Raw genomic sequence first — 24,745 nt, 5'->3', positions numbered from 1 at the left:
TCTAAAGCATAAAATGACTGAGCTTGTTTTTAAATTCAGTTTTTGACTCCCCATCAGTTTCCTCACCTTGAACTTCTTTAAAACCTTGTTCCACAGCTATATATAAGCTTAAAAGTAGACAAAATAATACAAAATATTACACTTGGTTATTTATTGAAGAAAATGATTTAATATTATTACAAGATTAATATTTGTGAGTGACAATAGTATGTCAACCTTCAGTATATGGTTTGACCTCCTTTGCATCTAAACATTTTTGGTAACTGTTGATCAGTCCTGCACACTGGCTCTGAGAAATTTTTAGCCCATTCCTCCGCACAGAACAGCTTCAACTCTGCCATGCACACCATTGTTATTCAGTATACTCCTGATGGTTTCTTAGAAGTACCCCTGGGGTCTTGTGTGACATTGCCAACTATTACACGCCTTGCTCTTGGAGTGATCTTCGTTGGTCGACCACTCCTGGGAATGGTAAAAGTGGTCTTAAATTTGAATCTGACTGTGGATTGGTGGAGTCTAAACCCTTTAGTAATGTTTTTTTTTTTACCTTTTCCAGCCTGATGAGCATCCACAACTCTTTTTCTGAGGTCCTCAGAAATCTCTTTTGTTCATGCCCTAATACAATATGCCTTCCACACACGTGTTGTGAAGAGCAGACTTTAATTGATTGAAAACACCTGACTTTAATTTCTTAAATAATAACTTAAACACATACCCACAATCACAAATATGTAATTTTGGAAAATGTCTTCGAAAAATAAATAAATAAATATAATATTTTAATATTTTCATTAAATTAATTAAATTAAGATTTGTTGTTGGGAGCAATTGATGGCAATTGACAGAGTGTATGGCCTATATATTAACCATTTAAAAACAAACCATCAAATAATTGCTATAAAGTTTTGTTTTAAACCTGTAGAATTGATTTGACCATCTGAACAATAATAAAACAAAAAGAAATGAAATAACCCTTTGCATGTAGGACTTTTATGTATCATATTTGACATCAGGGTTGAGTTTTTTACAGTTCAAAATTGCTGTTAAAACTTTACTCAAGCAAATTGCAAATTAGCATTTTCTGGTGCATGTAATGCATGGATAATCCAACAGGGCCAGAAAACGTGTATAATTATTTAATTCTGTATTATTATTATTATTATTATTATTAGTAGTAGTAGTAGTAGTAGTAGTAGTCTTAGTATTATTATTTTTTATTATTATTACTTTTTATAATAATTAATATTTTGTATTATTGTTACTTATTTAATTTGATTCTTGTTATTGCATTGATTTCAGATTTTTATTTTATTATATTGCATATTTTTAAGATAATACTATATTCTATAATACCTCAATGAGTTGTAGAAGAAATAAAAAATGAAATCTATCATATATGGTACACTTGGCTTCACATTAATGAAAAGCTGCATAATAAAATCCTTACCTTTACAGAAAATAAACTTAAGTTAACAAAAAGAATTCATTGCAATCCAACACTGTCAATGAATGTATATTTTGGACTTGCAGAAGTAAAATTATAGGTTTGCTAAATAATTTCTCAGCAATGTTGAATTTGGCTATTTCCTCTTTACGTCCTTTGGAGTATAATTTGTATTCTACTAAAACAACTATGTATAGTAAGAGACATTTTGCTCAAATGTCTGCATTCCACAGTATTCACTGATGAATCTTCTCATGGGTTCAGGAACTGCCACCAGGAGGAAGAGAAGGGACAAGAAAAACACAAGCATAATAAAACTATATACATTTCTTAGTACAGCCTCATATTAAGCTGTTAATTAAAATGCACCCAGATCGTATCTGTACTACTCTGAAATGTGTCCTTCCAATGGCAATTTAAATCATTTTTTTAAACAGAGGAAGACATGCTTTACAGTTGTACACAAAAGGAATCAAGTGACAGGACTGTAACTTGATAGGTAGTCGTGGCAGACAGAAGAAGACCTGTGAATCAGTGTGTGGAGAAACTGTGGTCAGTGTCAGGATCAACACATTCCATTGAGGTCTGGTGTCTTTGCTGTGAAATGAAATTTTGCATGATGCAAGATCACCTCTGATCTTCATTGCAGGCACTTTGACAGCCCAACGTTACATTAATGAGGTCCTGCATCCAGTGAACCTTTACTGAATGCACTCTGGTGCACCTTTCCTACAGGACAATGCTCATCCACATACTGCTGCCACACACACACCTCCATTACCAGACCACTCCCTGATTGAAAATGTGTACAATGCTACTGGACACGCCTACCACAACATCTGCAGGAACTGAGTGAATATTCAAGCTGCATGAAATGGATTATCAAAGGACACCGTTAGGAAAAAATAGACAGGTTCATACATTTGGGAACCCTTGTTGTTTTATTAATTTGATTTTATTTAGTATTAATTATTAAAACAATTTTTTTTTGGAAAGCTCATTGACCCTTGACCTACACACACAGGTGAATCCAATTATGAGAAAGGGTTAAGGAGCCAATTGCAAGTTTTTCTCCTTTTTGCATCTTCTCTGAAGAGCAGCAACATGGGAGCCTAAAAACAAAACTCTCAAATGACCTGAAAACAAAGATTGTTTAACATAATGTTTTAAGGGAAGGATATGAAAAGTTATTTCAGAGATTTTAGCTCTCAGTTTACACTGAGGAACATAGTGAGGAAATGGAAAAACCACAGACACAGTTCTAGTCTAGACCTGAAGTGGGAGAGCAAGAAAAATCTCAGATAATCAGAAGAGAAGTCAACCCATCCCAACCTTTAGTCAACCCACAGCGCAACTCAGCTCACTTTGCACAAGGAGAGGCTGTATGGGAGAGTAATGCAGAAGAAGACTTTTTTGTGCACACGCCACAAATAGAGTCGCTTGAGGTATGCTAAAGTACACTTGGATAAGCAAGCTTCATTTTAGAATGAAGTGCTGTGGACTGATGAATCTAAAATTCAGTATTAGTGCAGGTACTGGGTTTCTTGTTAAAGTTGAGGGTCTCATGGATTTCAATCAATATCAGCAGATTCTTGAGAAGTTGAGAACAATGTTCAAGAATCAGTGAGAAAGTTGAAGTTGCGCAGGGCTGGATACTTCAACAAGACAACGACCCTAAACACTAAACACTGCTCAAAATCTACTAAAGCATTCATGCAGAGAACAAGTACAGTGTTCTAAAATGATCATATCAGATCCCAGACCTGAATATTGTTGAAAATCTGTGGTGTGATTTAAAGTGGGCTGTTCATGCTCGGAAACCATCAAACCTGACTAAACTGGAGATGTGTTGTAAAGAGGAATGATCCAAAATAACTTCAACCAGAAGCCAGACTCTCACTGGAAGCTATAGAAAGAGTTTAGAGGCTGTTATTTCTGCAAAAAGAGGATCTACTAAATATATGATGTAATTGTTCTGTTGGGGAGCTTACATTTATGCACCTGCCTAATTTTGTTTAAAGAATTCTTGCACATATATCACTGTGTTCATCTGCTATATGATATGTTTAACTGAAATTGCTGATCCCAACAACCAATGATTTATAAAGAAAATCATGAAAATGATCTGGAGTGCTCAAACTTTTTCATGCCACTGTAACTTCCTGTTTACTGCAATCTTTTTATCCAAAGTAATAATCTAACAATTAATTTTGGGTGGATTTTTTTATGATAAGTGTGATTAATGATTCTATGAGAAAAATGCTTTAAAATGGTCCCTTCATGACTTTTTTTGTAACCTACAGCAACAAAAATGAAGAAAAAAAAAACAGCAGACACAAATATATAACCCACAAACATAAATAACTATGATCACATAACTCAGAATCAGAATTTTATTCAAAACATGCATTTTAGAAAATCCATATTCAGAAGAACATCACACCACAGTCTTTTTGAGTAATCCCAAAGCTCATATATGAAAGAGGACAGTTCTGTATCATCAGTCTTCATGGTAAAGGGACATTGCAAGGGGAAACCTGTGTGTAGAATATCTTTGGTACTTATCTGAAAATGTTGAATCGTGCTGTGGCCATCAAAATTAAATGAGTTTTGCTCATCCCACAAATCATTTGAGTTCAGGCCAAACAGAGTCCTGATGATGGCTTGGGTACCAGTGCCCAAAAGAGTTCATATATCCTCCAGTGTGGATGGGGGCACCATTGTTTGGCATTGAAACGTCCCATAATGGAGGCATGGCTGGTGAACACTGAGTTCCTGAAGCTGCAGCTGCTTGAAGGTGTTCTCCTTCATGTCCACCTGAGCCATGTTTCATTATTTTTTTGTATTTGGACCGTTTGTTCTGAAACCATATCTTCACCTGTAAAAAGAGTCAGAGATTAGCAGAGATACGTCTTCATTAGCACTGTGGAAGTAAGCCCTAATCAGAAGATTATTTTCAAAACAGCATTTTAAAATCCTGGTCCTGGAGTACTACTGTTATACTTGATGCGACTTATTAACATTAAACATGAATGACCAATAGTTTACAAGCTTTTCCAGAGGTCAAGTGGGTTTAAACAAGGAACAATCAATAACCTGCAGGGCTGGGAACGTTTATGGGCAGTAGAGCAGAACAGAAAAGCCAGAAAAGCTTTTGATTCCTCTATAAATATTTATTTGTAAAATCCAGCTTCATATAAAAACATAGAATTAGTGACTTCTCATGAACTCATGGATTTAACTGTGCTGTTTTTCAGTATTTTAAGGCTTAGTATAATTAGTATGTAATCATTACAGACATGATGACCTCTCAATCTTGTATCAGTGTCTTCATACATCATTTTAGTTTCTGTTTACACCACCTACAGAGAAACCACATAACCAGCAGCCTCATATACTCCTCCTTGTTGATTACTGTCTCAGACTGTGGTGATGTGAGGGTTTTGGAATAGCCAGTTTGCAGTACAGAAAGCAGAATTTATTAAATACCATTCAGTAACTCAACTATCTGATTCTCACGAGGATCTGTTTCACCCTACTCTCTTATACACATCCTGATATGCAGAGCCAGACTGCCCTATACACAAATTTCATCACTTAGTGTTAGTGGCCCATATAAATTAGAAGATGAAGCAAACTCTACTGCCAGAATAAAATGCAGATGTACTGAGAAAATGATGGGGACAGCAGTCCAGTAAACTTGTGATAATTTTTCTCAAGGTTAGATTTTTAAGAAATAATAGTCTAGGAACCATAACCATTGAGGTGTGCAACAGCTCTCCACAACCTTGACAGCACCACAGTAAAAATACATGAACCAAACTGAAGCAGAAAATGAAAAGTTAACGCATACTGTCATTTAAACTCCCCCAAATACACCAATACACTGTTTCTTGTTTCTTAATGTTCCATTTCGCTAAGCCAAGGTATTTAATGATTTAATTGTTAAATGATTCTTGCTGTTATAGTTATTCCACTTTGTGATTGATGTTCTCTTGCCATGCTCTAATTTATTTTTTGGCATTCTATTTTTAGCTGCATTTCCCTTCTATTAGTCGTGCCTTTCTATTAGTAAATTGTATTTCTGCCGTTTGTACCCTTTTAGCTAGATGTCTTATTTTGATTCAGTGTAAATCAGGGGTGTCAAACTCATTTTGGCCGAGGGCCACATTGGCATATTGGCTGTCCTCCGAGGGCCAGATGTAACTTATAAATATAAGAAAATGTAACCAAATGTAATATATGTAAATGAATGTAATTACTCCTTAATGTTAAATAACTCTCAATATATTATTTATTCAATCAAATATTACAGTTGCATGGAAAAAATGTTTGCTTGTTGCTCTATTAACATAAATCCTGTTATGAAATCCAAAAACTCCATCAATCAAGAACCAAACTATACAAGTGAATAGAAATGACATAAAATACAAGTTATATTAACTTTGATCAAAACGTTTGATACTGAAAAGAGGCTTAATTAATATAAAATCAAAAATTGTGAGCTGTGACAGATTTAGCATTTCCTCATCCAACCACTAGTGGGAGCTGCAGCAGCACAAGCCCACAGTCTTTACTGAGTCAGAGCTACAGCCCAGCCACGGGCTACAGGACTCAGCTGAGCCAGTCTGGAGCGTTTTTAAAATTTTAAGTTCTTCTGTGTATGAAATAAAATAACCCCACTAACCGGATAATACAGCTCTCTACAGTTCATATTTCAGCCCAAGCAGCTAACAGCAGCAGTTTAGAGCAGCCATCCCGGAGTCACTGCTCGGATTACATTATAAACAGGTCAGTTAGCGCGCTGCTAACCTCAGGATGTTTATAACTACGGAGTTTAGAACACACCACGGCTGCAAGGTTAGACTGTTGAAGGCTACTGGAGACTATTAAAGGCTATTGGAGGTTATTGAAAGGGTTATTGGGGGCAGAAATCAGTAAAGGCTGGTTAGATAAGTGATTCACCTCCTCGTCCTTTGCTGAGGTGAAACTGCGACTAGCGATGTCACAGTGATGTTTATTAACCTCATTAAAACAGATTTTATCAGCTATTGTCTTATAAATATTTACACATAATTTATATCTCTTCTAAAAAGCGTTTATTTTGGTCAGTAACACAAAATGCATACCGGTCTTTCGCCTTGAAGCACAGCCGTCCGTCTGCATCAACTTTTCTTTTTCTGGATATTATGGGATAAACATGTCTCAATTCCACCCGCGAAGTTACACCTTCCCTCCGGCAGGGTTTCCACATCAATGACTACACTGCCATGTAGTGGCAGTAAGCCGTAACTTTGCGGGTAATACAATCGACAAGCATTGTGGGAAATGTATTTTTTGGTCAAAGAACGCTTCTGACCTATTTATTATAGACACTAAGATTTTACAAGCTCTCGCGGGCCACATAAAAAGACGTGGCGGGCCACATTTGGCCCGCGGGCCTTGTGTTTGACACATGTGGTGTAAATGCTCCACTCCGCCTTCATTTGAGCTTCCCTCCCAACTTGTTTTTCAATTACTCTGTATTGAATTGATGTATTATTATTTCTTATTGTCTTTTATCATAGTTATGTTATGTCATAAGTGGTGGTGCACTTGACGGGGTGAGTGTGTGGATGGGTGAGTGTTGGTCAGGTAATACATTTTATATGATAATAATAAAAAAAGCTAACCCTAAAAAAAATAGTAAAAAAAATTGTATTCCACCTTTACATACTACATCTGCATATTCACCTAAATATCAGACATGACATTAAGAAATCTCCACCTCCTCCGACACATATGTAGACACTGCTTCTTTCTGAACTGCTGATAATACAGCATCACTGCGTACTGAGCATACTAGAGTGACAGTGCTTTAGTCAGCTGGACCACAAAAGTTATATAATGATAAAAACTTTTTTTCTACAGTGTCTTTTATTAACCATCATATAAAGTGCTATTTTAGTTCTAGCTTTCTCCATTGCTGTCTTTTTTTATTTCAATTATATTTAAATTAGGCCACTACTATTAGATAGATAAATACTATTAATTATCTTTCACACTCTTCCACACTGCTATTCCTGCCCATACATTTATAAGTTATTTAGCTGCACTCTGTCCCTGGCGTAAGTCATCTTAATTCATTATCTTTTCTCCCACTGCAAAATGCTATTAGCAGTTTTGTTTTATCAGTTTCCTGATTAGTTAACCTTCTTTGTTCAGGCCAGCAAACATACCATTCCCTCTTTTAATAGAAAAGTATCCTTCACCAATACTGCATCAGCTTCACCAATACTGTAATCTCTACTTGTGCACCTTCTCCATCACCCACTTGCCTATTTCGAAAAATTATTACAATCATCTTCAAGGAGAATATCAACACCATTCACAACCCCCCCACCTCTCTGTGTGATTTCCACAGATATTATCCTATATTTTCTAATATCTAAAAATACAACTGCCTGTCTGACAGACCCCATTTCCTCCAAGCCATTCAAGATATTTACTCAACACATTCTTCCTTTTGCCACTCTCATTTTAAAAGCCTCTAGTTATTAGGTCAAGTACCAGCTAAGTTCAAGACTGTGTGGTCACCAATTTAATAAGCCAACACTACACAGATTGAACATCAAAAATGACAGACTATTATATCTACTTACTTACAAGTACACTTATATAGCGCCTTTCTGACACTCAAGACACTCAAGGACAATTACAATTACATTCTACACACAATCTACATCAGGGGTGTTTGGGGCCAGAAGGAGAAAGGAGAAGGAGAAATATATTTGAAGTCATGGGCCACACTCTGTAATAAAACAAATAATGAAATATACTACTTTAAATATTACTTTTTCCCTGATTATTTCATTTACACACTATTTTACTTGACTTAATATCTTTATCTTGGACAGTGTTGTGTAAACTAAGATTTTTCAAATTGATGTTTAATTTCATGATGTCTCTTAATATTATGCAAGATCTTGGTGAAAAATTAATGCAGCACTGGATTGAAATAAATCTTGTAACATTACAGAAGCTTATTGAAACAATGTTACAGTGAATGTGTGCTGCAATCAAAGCTAAAGGCGGATCAACAAAATATTAAAGTGTGTGACCTTTTTTTTGGCCAGGCAGTATAGGCAACCCAGAGGGCTGCAACGGTTAGTTGACATGGTCCAAAACGTCAACTATGAAAATTTTTTGATGCGGAATTTAATGGTCGACATGTCATTAATGTGTGACTGAGTAAGTGAGCGAAAGAGAGAGAACACATGCAAGGAAAAAAAGGTGTTGGCGAGGAAGACACATGCACACATTTTGAGAAATAAAGCATCCTGATTGGCCTCTCTTTATGTTTAGTTGGCCAGTGAGGTTTCAGTGTGGGTAGGAGCAAGGGAGACAGAGCAGTGGGGAAAGATGCACAGTTTAAACACTAACTTTTATGTTACCTGTGGTGGGTTAAACTACTGCAGAAAGCATGAAAAAGTGAGTTCAAACAGGTTTAACTCCTTAACTTAACAATTAGGAGTTTGTTTGATTTTTCTGAATTGAAAACCTCTGCAATATAATTAAGAGGAAGATGGATGATCACAAGCCATCAAACCAAGCTGAACTGGTTTTTTTTTTGGACCAGGAGTAAAGGCATAAAGTTATCCAAAAGCAGTGTGTAAGACTGGTGGAGGAGAACATACCAAGATGCATGAAAACTGTGATTAAAAACCAGGATTATTCCACCAAATATTAATTTCTAAACTCTTAAACCTTTATGAATATGAACTTGTTTTCTTTGCATTATATGAGGTCTGAAAGCTCTGCAATATTTTTATTTGGAATCTGGGAGAAATGTTGTCTGTAGTTGTCTGTAGAATAAAACAACGTTCATTTATTTCAACATATTCCTATATATATATATATATATATATATATATATATATATATATATATATATATATATATATCAAAATAAGATAAGACTGATTCAGAAACTGAAGTGGTCCCTTAATCTTTTGTGTGTAAAAAAAATTATATATATATATATATATATATATATATATATATATATATATATATATATATATATATATATATAGTTAATATTTACATCTCAATTGAATCTCCTGAAAATAACGTCCAGCCAGTGTGATACTTTGTAATTTTTAGGTTAATATATCTGTCAAAATCTTAGTACTGCACAAGTGGTCTAGGACCCTACATGTTTAAAAAAATAATCGTCTGATTAGTCGACTACTAAAATAGTCATTAGTTGCGGCCATATTAATCCATAACAGCAGCAATTCACTCTTAGTTCTCAGAACAAAACAGCTTTGTTTTTTTTTTCTACACACTGAAACATGAGCACATGACTGAACAATCAGAAGCAAAAAAAAACCCTGAACACACAGATCAAACATGTTTTCTCTTCAGGGGAATCAGGTGCTCTGTGTTTATACTGCTCATATTTACAGATGGAACTGTCTGAAATGATGCCACTGGTCAGCCACAGCTCTGCGGTCATGTCTCACAAGGTCTTCATGAAGAGAGGCTGCAGGGCCGCTGCTAAGGTTTTGGAGGCCCTAAGCATAACTGGTCAGGGAGGCCCCCCCCCCCAAAAAACAAAAACAAAAAAACACACACACACACAAACACAAAAGGTTTACGCAAAATTTTACTATTTATTAAAATTACACATGTAACTGTGAATATTTACAACGTAAGTAAGGCCAATAACAGTGAAGAACAGCACAAGAGTACTATTTATAATGTATAAATAATAAATGAAACGATGCATGTCTATTTTAAGCAGTGGACACGTCATTTACACAAGCCAGCCTTAAAGGTTATGAAATTATCGTTTATATTCTTGGTGTATTTATATCAGCCTGTCAAAATCTATAGAGCTGTCTGATCCTGCTGTCATACAGACCATTTGGATAGTGCACTGACGGCATTAGTCAATAGGTAGGCTACTCTGTTTATTAATTTTTTATTAAAGTCACTAAAAATCTTCAAACTACACTACTACTATTTGCAAACGTGCCACGTGCCTTGCAATACCCAGATTAGTTTCTAGTTAAGCGTTTAAAGCTACCAAATAAGCAAAGCCAACGTAACTAGCTCAGGCAACACCACTGAACATGAAGTAATCAAAACTATTTAAACCTTTATCATCGAAGTTACTCACCAGAAAGGGATGCATGGGCCTCATCTTTCTGCTTCTTTTTCTTCTTCTCAGCTCCAGACTCAAACCGTCGCTTCATAGTTGATTTACCATTTAGTAGCAACTTCGCGCGGTGAACTTGTCTCCTGCCAAACTCAAGTAGCGTTGCTACTTTAGTTAGGACTAAGGTTGCCAGATAAGTTACGATTTTTCATCCTATTTGTTTATTTTATTTTAAGTTTTTAACTTACACAAATATTGCACTGGACAAGTTTTTGTATAGAATGGCCACATACACTTTAAAAATGGTTAAACATGCGCAAGATTTAGCGCCTCCATGCATTTTTTGATTATTTATTTGACTGGAAAATGTCACATCTGGCAACAACCAACAGAGCAAACCGAGCCGTGCCATTTCAGGCAATAGGGGTGGGGGCATTATATTATGCACAAAAATAATAACGTGCCGCTTTTAAGTAGTAGAGTAGGTGCCCCATGCAATGTTTAAAGACAAAAAAGATGAGCGTATCATAAATAATTCACATTGGGTTTTAAATTTAATAATGTCATAATTTCAACACATTTCATTCTCAGTCAATTTGGCTCCCTGCAACTGCAAAATGGTTGAGACCTAACGCTGGCTGCGTTGTCTGCGTATGCAGAGCGGCGGCCCTGAGAGGCTGACTCTGATAAAGGCAGGGCTGCTGGGATTGCTTGGGTTTTAGGGGATGTAGCAGATATACAGGTAACTTGTATCAGTGCAGTAGTGCCACCTAGTGGTAAAACAGAGTAACTGGTAACAATATAGATTTTTGTTGCTTTGCTCTTTAACTCTCTCTCTCTCTCTACAGATGTTCTGAAGGTGGGCAGTATGGCAGACTCTGCTCTGTTGCAGCAGGAGGTTGAAGCAGTACGAGGGAAACAGCGCAGTGCTGAGTATTGTGATCAGCTGCTGGAGCACATACGTTCACACATCATAAATTAATTTAAGATTTTTTTGTAGTATTTTTATTAATAAAAAAATGAACTGAAGTCAGTTTGCATATCATCGTTTTTCACTGTATTATATCATTTGAAACGGGATGTTCCCGATGTTGTGTCAAAATTCTGTGCTCAATAGACTATTGGACAAATAGAATGTGTTTTACATTGACGTCCATTAAAGGTTCTGATGATTTTTTACTATTCCTGTAAAACTGCAATTGTGGAGATAAGAGTTACATTTTTGCCTGACAGCAATGATATAATAACATAATATACTATTTATTTGTTACTTGTTTGCGTAAAAGAATAACAGATAAACAGTATACGTTCTTAATAAATATAATGAACTTTCATTTTAATTTGTTGAAGTTGGCACTGTGCTCTGCAGTATTTTATAGTTTGAAATGTGCCTTACTACTTGAATTTGTCTTTAAATAATAAAATACAGAAATACTTTACTTTTGAGTTTTTCTTTTTTTCATACACCTATACCTTGTGTCCACTTTATTGGAACCCTCTACATCCTACTTCCAAACTGATCCAATTTTATGTCCAATTTTGATATAAAATGCATTAACTCCGTTGGAAGTAAATGTAACGGGTATTGGAAGTCAGTTGTTCCATTCAAGAGGAGTACTTTAACTAGTAAAACTTGCTTGAAAATTGAAAAGTGACTTGATCTATTCATGTTTCACAATATGCTTCTTTTGGTGGGTTCTAAAATGCTCAGTCAACATAGGAACATTATCCTTTGAAGCATGGTGGTGGCAGCATCATGGTTTAGGGCTTCTTTTCAAACTCACACCAAAGACAAGATGCTATTAATGGTGAACCAATGAATTCAGGACTGTACCAGTTCTAAGGGAGAATGTATCTGTCTGTATTCAGAAGCATAACAATCATTGGGTCATGCTGCAAGACAATGACCCCAAAGAACAGAAATGCTACTAAAGGTTCCCATACTCCTATACAACAAATTTATAATACAACAATAGATACAAAATGTTTAAGTTTTTAATGTCTAACTAAACTAACTATTTCTTACCTTATTTCCTGCTCCCCCTCCTTTCCTACTCTATGACAATATTTCTCCTTGGCCTCCTTTAAGCCCTCAGAAAATATTTTGCGCTAAACTTCTATGTCCTATTTTGCTAATGTACATCATCATTTTGTAAATCGCTTTGGATAAAAGCATCCGCTAAATGTAATGTAATGTAATTTCATTTGAAGTTAGCAGTTTTTGAGCATGTAATGAAACCCCAGACAGTTTTAGATCAGATGAATGTAAAATATAACACATATAATACAAAATATAACACAGATACAAATTCTGTCCACAAACACTACTGGCACTGTAGAAATGTATAATGAGAGACTGTAGCCAGTCTATTGCTGTGTGGTTTATCAGCAGGCACAGGCAGGCTCACAGAAAGATCCTATTTCTTAACAAAATAACTCCGCAGTCTCCTTCCATCAACACCACACACACAGTTCTTGACAGCTTTTCATCTCTGCTTTATTCAGAATGCAGCTCATCCATGGTAACAGTCTTCAAACAGATTCTACACAAACTATAACATTGTGTTTTTATGATTACAATCCAAACAGCTAGTCTAGTGACACCCACTTAAATCTTTAAAAAGGTATTTGAGACTTATGTAATGTTATTTAAAATTATTTAGTGATTCTGTAATGTAACCATTTCTATGTTTTAGATCAGAATGGTTAGTTGCATTAAGCATGTTCTAAAGTATGTTTAAATCGTGCATTGTGGTGTAGTCTCTTTTCAGAGCGAAGCTCTTATTTATCTCGTCAGCTCTCTTCACTTCTAATTCTGTGCTTCTTTGGTTAAACAATGCATAAATTAGCAGATTCAGACTCTGAGAGTTTTGATATCTCCATGTTGGCAGTAGGTTTAGTATCAGCAGCACCAGATAAATTGGGTGAACAGCAAAAGCTGTCACAGCCAGAAAATGATCCTGGGGACTACCAGACACCCTGTGTTCATGTGACTGTGAAGGAATGGTAGCACACAGATGCCATTCATAATAATAGTTTGGCCTCTTAATAAATGATGGGCAGTTTAACAGTTTTAACTACACTGCTCTCTTAAACAACACAATGTAAATTAAACAAATCAACCTGAATCAACTTCAGCTGCTGGTAGGAATGAGAGGCAATACAATTAGCAGACAACCCCTATAAAGGAGTGTTTCTGCAGGTGGCAACCACAGACCTTTTCTCTGTTCTCATCATTCCTGGCTGATGTTTTGGTCACTATTGCAGTTCTCTCATCCCTAGAGGCAGCATGAGGCGGTGTCTACAACCCACAGACGTTGCTCAGGTAGTGCAGCTCATCCAGGATGGCACATCAAATACCAGCTGTGGCAAGTGTGGCTTTGAAATGTGGGGAACGGGGCAGCATTTTCAGCCAGCATGTGCACACTCCTGAGATAAGGACTGTTCCCATTTTGAGAGCAGCATATAATCCTTCATGGGCAGCGCCCTTATTTTACCCTGATTCTGAAGGCAGTGTGAGATGTATCCTTCACAGCAAAGGCAGTCCTGTCCAAATGCAACTAGCATGCTAAGCTAAATCATGCTGGCGCGCGAGCAGCATCAGGTGGCCGTACAGTGTAACAGCTTTAATTGTTAGTAGGAATAACTGTAGGTTAACCTCTAACTCAGTGATTTATGTGTAAATAGTTTAACTGTTATCCGGAATAACTATAAATTAATCTCTAACTGAGTGATTTAATGTGTAAATAGTAGAATGATGATCCACTATTATTTTCCATGAAGTGCTGTTACTAATTCAGATTATTTTGTCCCCAGGGATGAAATTGATTACTGGGCCGGGGAAGAGGCTCTAATAATAGGGGAGCTGAACTCTGGTCAGTGCATCTGGAGGCAGCGCTAGCTCCTTTTATAAAGAACTTTAATTTTGAATTTAATGAAGATTTCTCTCTTAAAATTATTAATTTTGCTTGTTGTCTTTGCTTATTGTAGTATCACCTCTGAACTAGTAGATATTGGTAAATTTCACACATTTATTTGCAAATAATAGTTTAATAATAAGAAACGTATGACGCATGTTATGTTTTTGTTTTGTGCAATGAAAAGTTAAAAATAGATCAGCTGACTGTGTATAGATGTACTATTGGGTGAAACATAGCTTAGTTTGATGATTAAGCTTTGCTGGCTTATAAAAACTATTTATTATATTATGGTTATTATGGTTATATTACTCATGCATTTCTAAAAAGCATCTAATCAGAAATACATAAAACTGACCATATTCTGAATATGAAGTAAAGTAAATCGTGAATATTTATCTGTAATATTTGGATGGGTACATTGCTCAGAAGTGAATTAGAAACATATATATCTGCAGTTGTTTGAGTTATAAAATGAATTAGTAAACAGAGCTCACGAGCAGAGCACTAGATGATGTATTCTGACTCCAGAGCGTGTCCCAAACGCGCTGCTTCATAAGGTTCCTTATCAGTTAAAATGCTGCCTTCAGATTGGACCACAGCTATAGTAAATGTCATAACGTCATATCTATTACATTTGGTCAGAGTGCCAATACCATGCAATACTGGCCCTCCTAAAACGTCTCTCAGCCAATCAAATTGTGGTATAAAAAGTTTTTACTTAAAAGTATGTAAACACTGTATTGAAATAATTACAACAAAAGTATTGCTAGTTTTATTTTTCAGAAGTTATGAATCCTCCAAATAACTAATGGGAGATGTATACAATCCTTCTACTTATAGGATACATCTTCACTCTGTTCTATATCTGTAATGATCATATAAAACAATCAATCATATTCACTCCCCAAACAATACATTACTGTACGGTCATTAGGAACAGTTCACTGGACTGTTATTGCAGGTGTCAGTCAGTGCACACATGATCTCTGGGATCAGTTGATCTAGAAAGGTCACAGCTTCCCCTCGGCTTTCAGTCTGTCGTTGAGTTTGCAGAGTTGCAGCAGAAACCCGTCATTAGGTCCGATCTCCCGTCTCTCTCTCACCGTGGCCACAGCAGCTCGCACGTCCAGCTTTTGCTTCAGCATCAGGTACGCAATGACTAACGAAGCTGAACGACTGTAACCCTTCTGACAGTGAACGTACACCTTCCCTGTGAGGAAACAAAACACACTAATAATATTCCATTTTCCATCCCTGTTACACTGAATATTAACCGTGCTGAGTTTCTTATTTATTTATTACTTTTCATTCTCCCAACACACCTGATCCAACAAATCAGCTCATTAACCAATTCAGATCTACTGCAGAGTGTGTTAAATCAGGAAAACTACTAAAATGTGAACAGTAAATAAGGCCAATAACTGAGATCCTGCAAATGGCAACAACCAAGTGCAAATACACTGCATGTTAAAGGCACATACTGAAGGAACTGAGAGCGAGTGTGTAAAATGGCTACAGTGGTCCAATTTAAAAACACCACAGAGAGTAGTCTGCCCTGCCCACTCCTCCCCAGCCACAAAACTACCTCGGGTTGCCAAGTTCAGCAGGCTGAATCTACACAATCTACACAAAGTTTAGAGTAGTAGGAGAGGCAGAGAACTTAGAATACGAGCGAGAGCAGAGGAGAAAAACAGCAATTCTAAACTCTTCTATCACCCGTATTTGGCGTTATATTGATTGTATTTTACTTAAGGGAGCGCCACAGTTGGCTGTTTCCCGGCGCGAGGGAGCACCGCAGTTGATGCGTGGGCTCTGCTCCGCGTGAGAGCTTTGTTGCAGTGAAAAGCTCCGCGCTCGAGCAGGGACCGCTCCGCGAGCACACAGGGGAAAGTTGAGCGCGAGCGCGAGCGCACGCTCTCGAAACATTAAGAACAGCTAGACAGCACACGAGCATGATATATCCGAGAGCGCGCGCAGATTTGTACAATCGGAGAGTTAATCTGAGAAAGAGCATGGTAAATTTGTGTGAGCACACCTATATTTTACACGTGAGCAAATAAAATTCCTGAGCGCTGAATGAAATACTCTCTTGCATTCAAAAACTTAGCTCTCGACTTTTGCAGTAAAATGACGCCATAATGGAACACTTAAAATAGGAACGTACTGCTGAAGCCCTGCTGACAAGAGCTGCCAGTACTTTCACTCAACATGTTTCCTTAATATCTGATGATACATCCTGATAATTTTATCATTTAATACTGACAATTAGTTACATATTGGTCCTTTAAATTGTAGCTTTGTCTATTAGTAAGAAAAAGTGACATTAATGACTAACACAATGAAGACTATGATCAGACTACAAGCAAATCAGATTTGTTTCTCTTATTAGATCTTTTGAGTTGACTGTCCACACTGTAATCTGCAAGAGATCAGATTTTATTTACGTGTCCAGACATCACAAATGTATCTGCACAGGTTGCTGTGTAAATTAAGTCAGCATCAGTAACTAATCTTTGGTGCTCTTCTTAAACCCCCGCACTTCCATCACTGTGGATTTGATGAAGTTGCTGAAATCTAAATTTAGGTTTCCAGACTGTTCAGACCAAGACACAAATCACGTTTTTGTTACACTTCAAACCGAATGTGACTTAGATTAGATTTAGCTAAGTTTCAGGTTTCATGTGGTTTCTAACTGTCCAGATAATTAATCTGGATACAATCTGAATAGGTCCAAAATTTTATCTGGAATGGAAGTTAAAAAGTCATACAGTCCTACTTCTAGAGCACATTAATGTTTGTAAAAAGCACATCAAATAGCTTTTGGCACTTTGCCAGTGTGTAATAATCAGCATTTGTATATTATAATGTGCAGATATGTGTACTTATATTTACAAATTGTAATTTGACCTAGTCTATTCCAACTTAACAATGTGGATAATTCTTGTAACACAGTTATTTTTTTTTTACTTGAAAAAAGTGGAAAAACTAAACTTTCAGTGATCTTATAAATAACGGCAGCATGTAAAGGTTTGGGCACCTCTAGCAACAATTTATTAATAATTACTGTTACTGTAACAGCTGTAGTAAATAAAAATTATCCATAAAAGGCATACAATTAATAATAAAGCACTATTATCAACATTTAAGCAAAATTTTTGAACCCTTCAAAAAATTTCGCTCACCAGCTGATACATTATAAAGAGGTTCTGAGGTTTTATATCACACCCTACCGTGCATTTCAGATTAAACTGCTGTTATAGTTAATTTATGTCATAGTTGTTCTCTTATGGTTGTAGGCACTTATATCCATGTTTTCTGGCAGTGCCCCCCAGTGTTCAAATTTTGGAATGAGGTGATCTCTTTGTTATCCACTTTGTTAGAGCAGGACCTCCCTCTCTCCCCTGCACTATTTCCCCTTGGGGATGACTCCACTCTTAATTTGCATATTTCTCAAAGGAAAATAATAATGGCAGCTGTTACAGCAGCCATAAAATCTATATTCAAATTCCGTCTGGAGGAGAAAATTCTTTTAAAATGTACTTTATTATATTTTTTTCTTAATGTTCTTGTGCTGGAGAGGGCCACTGCCAGATGCATCATGCTAAAGCAGCTACAATCCTATACTGGACAGAAGCTATTGCTTTCATAAAAGATAAAGTTATCCTGAAATAAACTGATGAATGGGTATTTGTTATATAGTATTATGTAGGGGTGCTTTGAGTGCTTGTGTTTTAATTTGTATGTAGGTTAGGTTAGTTTATTAGGTTAGGTTAGTTTATTTATACCCAAAGGTAAATTTGGTTTACAGTATGTGAAGCAGCATCTCGTTACAAAAAGAAAATTTACCAAAAACAACCACAACATATAATAAGCAAAACAAACAAAACATACAATAAGCAAAACAGGCAAAACATACAGTAAGCAAAACAAACACAGACTTACACATAGCACAAATATCTATACAGTTTCTTAAAATCTCTGTGCCTTATTCGTTCTATTTGCTTGTGTTATTGCTGCAGGGATAAAACTGTCTTTGTATCGTTTTGTTCTGCATCTTGGTACTCTAAACCTCTGACCAGATGGGAGTGACCTAAATTCACTATGCAGGGGATGAGCAGTATCCCCCAAAATTGCACCAGTTACCCGCTTTAACTGTCTGCCATACAAGGATTCCACGCTGAGTAGCGGCTTACCAATCAGCTTACTTGCCCATTTTACGATCTGATTCAAGCCCTTCCTCTTTTTAAATGGCAAATTACCAAACCATGCAACCATGGAAAAAGCTAAAACTGGTTCGATAAAAGCCTGATAAAATAAAGTCATCATCGTCTTATCAACGTGGAAGTAGTTCAGTTTTCTCAGACAATGCAACCGCTGCTGCCCCTTTTTACACACCGCCTCTGTGTTTGCTTCAAAATTCAATTTAGAATCAATTACTGTACCAAGATATTTATAGTGTTGTACACATTCTACTATCTGACCATTAATAACTGTAGCCTCTTGTGTGTGGTCATGTCGTCTAAAATCAATTACCATATCTTTGGTCTTCAATACATTTAATTGGAGATAGGACTTTTCACACCACTCTACAAAATCATTGATAACTGGACCGTGGTTGTGCTCCTCACCCTGTAGCTGGCTAACAATTACTGTGTCATCTGCATATTTCAGAATAGTCCTATTGTCCCACCTGCTCTGGCATTCGTTAGTATACAGGATAAATAATAAAGGTGAAAGCATACATCCCTGTGGAGAGCCAGTTGAGGAGCAGATATTATCTGATAAATTCCCGTTTACCCTCACTCTTTGTGTCCTATTAATTAAAAAATCAAGGATCCAACCCACAAGATTATGACCCAAATCAAATTGTTCCAGAAGCCTTGCGATCAGAATATGGGGTTGGATTGTATTAAAAGCAGAAGAAAAATATGCAAATAAAATTCTAGCATGAGATCCTTTCTCCTCCAGATGTTGAAACAATAAATGAAGCAATGTCACTGTAGCATCTTCCACTCCTCTTTGAGGCCTATAGGCAAACTGCATGGGGTCAAGTTTATGTACAGTTTTTCTTAAGATTTCAGACCTTATCAATTTCTCAAATGTTTTCATTACAACTGACGTAAGAGCAACTGGTCTAAAATCATTAAAAGTTTTTGGGCAACTTAATTTTGGAACAGGGACCACTACTGCATCCTTCCACACCGTAGGTACGTGCTGTGTCTGTAAAGACTTATTAAAGATATAATGAAACACAGGGCTCAGTTCTCTAGCACAACTTTTGAGTAGGCTCCCACAAACATTATCAGGCCCATAACTCTTCTTCACCCTTACAGAGAGAGTAGGTGGATGTATGTGGATGTCTGCCATATATATTCTACGGATATTTTATTTATTTATTTGTTGTTGTTTTTATACTCTTGATGGAGGGGTTTGTGCAAAATGTGTTGTGTTGTTTATAGTGTTGTAGTTGTGTCTATACGTGTCTGTTCTTTGTAAAAAGGAAAAAAAAAAGCAATAAAAATATATTCACAAAAAAAATATTTAAGCAAAATTTGTATATTATTTTTGTTTTGTACAATTTTAGAGTAAAAAAAAAAAGGTTTTGACACCCCATGAGATTTCAAAAGAGCGCTCAAATAAATCAATTTGACTAGTCTTAGACTTAATTTGCTTGTTAGAGATATGACCATGACATGCACAGTCTTCTTTCAAAAAGGCCAGGAGATACAAATTTTAATGCTTTATTAGTATTCTGACTTTTTATATATAGTATTTATTCAGTACCAGTCAAAAGTTTGAACACACCTCTTTTCATTCAATGTGTTTTCTTTCATTTTCTGAGTATCACATTTAGCTTTAAGGACAGATCTGCACACTCTTGGTATTTTCTCAGATTTTCTTCCAAGCTGTAAAGATCCAGCTCATCCAAAATCACCATCTCAGTTAATCAGGGGATTAATGTAGAGGACAGACATGTTTTTTACTGTTTACTACATAATTCCATATGTGTCCCATACATTTTTTCCTTTAATATTAATATTTATTAATAATATTAATATACAGTGTAGAAAACAACAAAAAAAATTGACTGGTCCTTTATATATTTTAATCCCATAATGCCATAAAATTATATCAGGGTTATACAGGTCCCTATAATAATATAAATGATATTGTTTATTAATGAAAAATAAAGCTTAAAAAAATTCTTTACCTTCCCCTCCTTTATACGCTCGAGCTTCCTCTATGAAGTCTGAACACTCCTCGAAGTGAACGCTGAGATCATAGTGGTCATAATCATATGCTGGTATTCCACTGTATATAATGCCCGTGTCTGTGTAGAAATCTGCGCCGGTGTTGACGTGCATAAAGGAATCTCCTTCTGCAGCGTTCAGGACGTGGGTCACCCCCTGCTCCTGCAAACGACCCACACTAAAGGCCAGAGACCTGCAGATAGGGATTTTATCATTGGAATGCTTTTCAAATAATTCAAATATTGGATAAAACAATGATTTTTATAGTTATAGAAGATGATCAAACAGACAAAAAAGAGGAACATTTGATCAAATCAACTTGCAGAGGCTGCTGCTATTCCTAGAACAATAGAAACATTGTTTTGAGGATGGGAACATTGCTCCACCTAGTAAAACATGTCTTTTTCCCCCTAAAGCAGAGGTGCTCAATCCAGGTCCTGAATTTCCACCCTGCAGAGTTATTACACTAAACCAGCGAACCTGATCCAGGCAGTTCAGGCCTTCAGGAGCAGATCGGATTTGACTAACACATTGACGGTTCACAAGAGAAACAACTTGTAGCTTTATAAAGGGAACTGGATGAGTTAGCAGCTCATATGTGGAGCATCTTTTGCTGGAGTGGAGAGTAAACAGCTGGTCTGAAGTACATGCTCAGGTCCAGGAGGTGAAAAAAGACCAGGCAGTGTGCTTTTGCTGTTTTTGCAGCTATAGCTGCACAGCTGCACCAAGAGACACAGTGTGGGTGCGAGAGAGAAGCATGTAGAGCATGCATGAAGGCAAAAAGACACATGACTTTATGTCGCATGTCCGTGGATTGGATACGTATCTGATTTAGGACCACATGTGAAAGTGACTCAAATCTGATAAAAAAAAAAAACGGATTTGGCACGTTCACACAGCCATAAAAAAATAGATCTAAACCATTTTGAGCAAAAAATTGGTTTTGAGTCAATTCAGCTTGGTAATATGCTGGATCTTCCGTACCCCTGTTTTAAAGAATACCCTTAATGGCTGTTTTAAAGGCACACTAGGTAGGATTTCCTTGATTATTGAATTGAAAGAAGTGACAGCACTGCAGCGCTGCATTGAGGTGTAATAGGAGGATTGCTCTCGTGTCTGTGCCAGAGCTCCTCTGAGCTCAAACCAGACTCTGTAAGTTTTCCTAGGCAGCCGACCAACAGTCGTGAGAACTGTGCCTCTTTCGAGAACTGCGACCTGCTTTCAGACCTGTATGTAGTTCTAACAGTTCTACAAGGACTACAAAAACCCACTATTTGAAGTTGGTTAATTCTTTTTACAGATGCTAACTAGTAGTGATGGGCACAGCAGCTATTTTAGATTAACTAAATCATTCGAATCTGTTCACTAAAAAGATTAGTTCAAAAGATTTGTTTATTCGAACAAATCTTTTGTGCTGAGAAGCTCTGGTGAGTTCAGAAAGTACCAGATAAAGACCAGATAAAGAAATTATGAGTAATTCAGTGGATATTTCTGTTTTGTAAGGAGCTTAAAATAATAAGAGAGTTGAAAGGTTGTTTAAACAACCAGAGTGTAAATATGTGATATATAAGTTGAGTTAAAGTGTTTGTTTTAACTGCTAAAGCTGTAGGCTAGCAGGCGGAAGCTAGCAGCGATTAGCATTAGCGATCGGGTTAAATGTGTAAATATATCATGTTAAGTGTAACATAGGGCTGTTTGTAAGCTTAGCTTGCAGTAAATTGCCTCAAACTGAAATATACATTTTAGTCTGGGGCTTGTAAAAGCTTTTACTGATACTGTGTGTTTGTTTTAACATTATTTCATGCTGTGCTTGTTTGGTGGTGAGGGCTAACAGTGCTACTCTGTAAACACGCTGTTTTATCAGTTGTAGACACAGAAGAAATGTCTTGTTTCAGTCGTGATTACAATAGAGTAAACATTTAATGCTAAAAGAGACAAATTGATGATTGTTGTAATTATTTTTGTGTGCTTTTTACTTTCTGATTAAATAGCTTACATGCAGGTGGAACGTTAGTGCATTTTAGTAGTAATAACAGTCTACTGTATATATGTAAACAAAATTATATATATAATTATATATATATAATGTTATGTTGCGATTGTAGATAAAAAGTGCCAGGAGACGGAGGGGTGGGGTGGTTTACGACAGTGCTGTATAGGTTTATTACACTCTGCAACTGTAGGGGGAGCCCACGAGCACAAAATCTCAATCCTACCTAGAGGAGCTTTAAATGAAAGCTAATGAAATCCGAATACAGTTTAAATTTAATCCATGAGTTTCACTAAATAACAGTACTGTTATCATCTTCAATTTAAGAAGAAAGAACCCAGAAGAACAGATTCAGTGTTTGAGTTCAGAGTGAGGGATCGCCTCTGTCCAGCCCAGGAAACTTTCTATAAATAGGCCATGATCTATTTTAAAGTAGCCTTGCTCTCTGCAAAGTTACACTAACACTCATGCTGTATATATAGTATTATATAATTATTAAATAGCTATATATTACGTATAAACTGTTGTTCTGTTTGACTGGTATGAATACATTATTACACAGTTAAGGCTGAAAAAACTCACTCATAATAAACTCACTGATAAACATGAATACATACTCATTTCCCAGCAGAATTCCAGGGTAGACTTGGTTGAAGGCTTTGGAGGGCATGCAGAAATCTCCATTCTCGTCAGTTAACAGGTCATTAAGCTGCTGCACAGATACTTCATAATCTGACATGTTCAGTTTATCTTCAGTCTCTCCTCATTCTTGCTGTAAAGCTGCTCTCTGATGCTCTATCTGAGCTGTAAAGTAGAGATGTACATGTCCACTCTGCTGTAACCTGCAGAAACTGTCTGTAACTTTTGTCTGAGCTTTAGTGATCTCAGACTGAAGCTGCTAGGTAGGTGTTGTCTGTGAAGCTCTTGTTTACTCCGTGTAGTTTTCCTTTTTATCCTCTAGGTGTCGACAGAGTGTTACATGTTGTGCTTCACATTGGAGCTTAAGATCAACAGAAGCATATGGCTGTCCCCATGAAATTAACTTGTATAAATGTGCACATAAAAGAACATTTAAATATTTTTTTTTGAAGCAGAGTGTCTTTTACATTGACCTAATCACAAAAGTATGATATGTAATTAAAACACTAATATAAAATGACTTAGAACACTGAAAAAATTGTATTTGTTTAAAAAAACAAATTTTGGGAAAATCAGTATAATGTGCTCAGTGTCCTCATGCTATTAGCAAAGCTGCCATTTAGCTATTTTTCATGTTTTTGCAAATTCTATGCTAAAAACTCAGTTCTGTTACTTTCATTCCTGGTACTCAAACCTGAAAAGGGACAGGATCAAGTGCCAGTAACAGGAGTAATTTCAGTTACAGGAGTTCCAGTAACAGCAATGAGTATTATCCCCCTGTTTGGTTCATCATTCATTCATATGTTTAATAAATTGCATGATACTAAATTTGATCAATTTCAAGTTTTGGGTCCTCCTGAGAAGATAAAAATAGCTTTGCATATTTTAGAAAAATACGATATGCATACATGCACAGTGATTTTTGTTTTTGTGTTAAATATCAATTATTTGAACATGCAGTCAACCATTACTTTAAAATAAACACTTTCCTAAGAGAAAATCAGAGGAATTAGTGGACTTGCTTTTAAACATGCTTTTTTAAATGTCATGAATTTTGGTAACAGGACTGAGAAAATTTTAACCATCTTCAGATTATAAACCTTTTAAAATGAAGGAAAGCTGCCTGAAATTTACCAGTACATGTAACATGACAGTTAAATATATGTGTTATTAGATTGAAAAAAAGATGAAAAAAATAAATAAGTTTAATTTGGAACAAGCAAAGGGCACCCATTCAGTGGAATGGCCCTAAGGTGATATCATGTAAAAAAATAAATAATGCCATGACTTTATTAAAGCATAGTAAAGAAATCTTAATGTGCTGCCACGATATATTAAACTGTGGGATCAAGATCC

The 24,745-nt window shown here is 36.3% G+C and overlaps 1 protein-coding gene across 1 annotated transcript; it reads right to left on the bottom strand.

Moving 5' to 3' along the window:
• Nucleotides 1-13,064: 13,064 nt before the first annotated feature.
• On the bottom strand, nucleotides 13,065-23,664 carry dusp3b (dual specificity phosphatase 3b). The gene is made up of 3 exons (XM_022666223.2): nucleotides 23,368-23,664; nucleotides 20,721-20,953; nucleotides 13,065-15,719 (listed from the first exon to the last, which is right to left on the bottom strand). The coding sequence occupies exons 1-3, from the start codon at nucleotides 23,487-23,489 to the stop codon at nucleotides 15,520-15,522; spliced, it is 555 nt and encodes a 184-aa protein (XP_022521944.2). The 5' UTR covers nucleotides 23,490-23,664; the 3' UTR covers nucleotides 13,065-15,519.
• Between the last annotated feature and the right edge of the window lie 1,081 nt (nucleotides 23,665-24,745).

Source organism: Astyanax mexicanus, chromosome 19 (assembly GCF_023375975.1).
Source record: "Astyanax mexicanus isolate ESR-SI-001 chromosome 19, AstMex3_surface, whole genome shotgun sequence".
In the NCBI taxonomy this organism is placed as follows: Eukaryota; Metazoa; Chordata; class Actinopteri; order Characiformes; family Acestrorhamphidae; genus Astyanax; species Astyanax mexicanus.
This window is presented reverse-complemented; position numbering and strand designations above follow the sequence as displayed.

Coding starts and splice junctions, on each gene's coding strand:
- dusp3b (XM_022666223.2), bottom strand. CDS start 23,489: ATGTCAGATTATGAAGTATCTGTGCAGCAGCTTAATGACCTGTTAACT. Junction 20,954..23,367: donor GGAATTCTGCTGGGAAATGA/GTATGTATTCAT, acceptor CCCTATCTGCAG/GTCTCTGGCCTTTAGTGTGG. Junction 15,720..20,720: donor AGCGTATAAAGGAGGGGAAG/GTAAAGAATTTT, acceptor GTTTCCTCACAG/GGAAGGTGTACGTTCACTGT.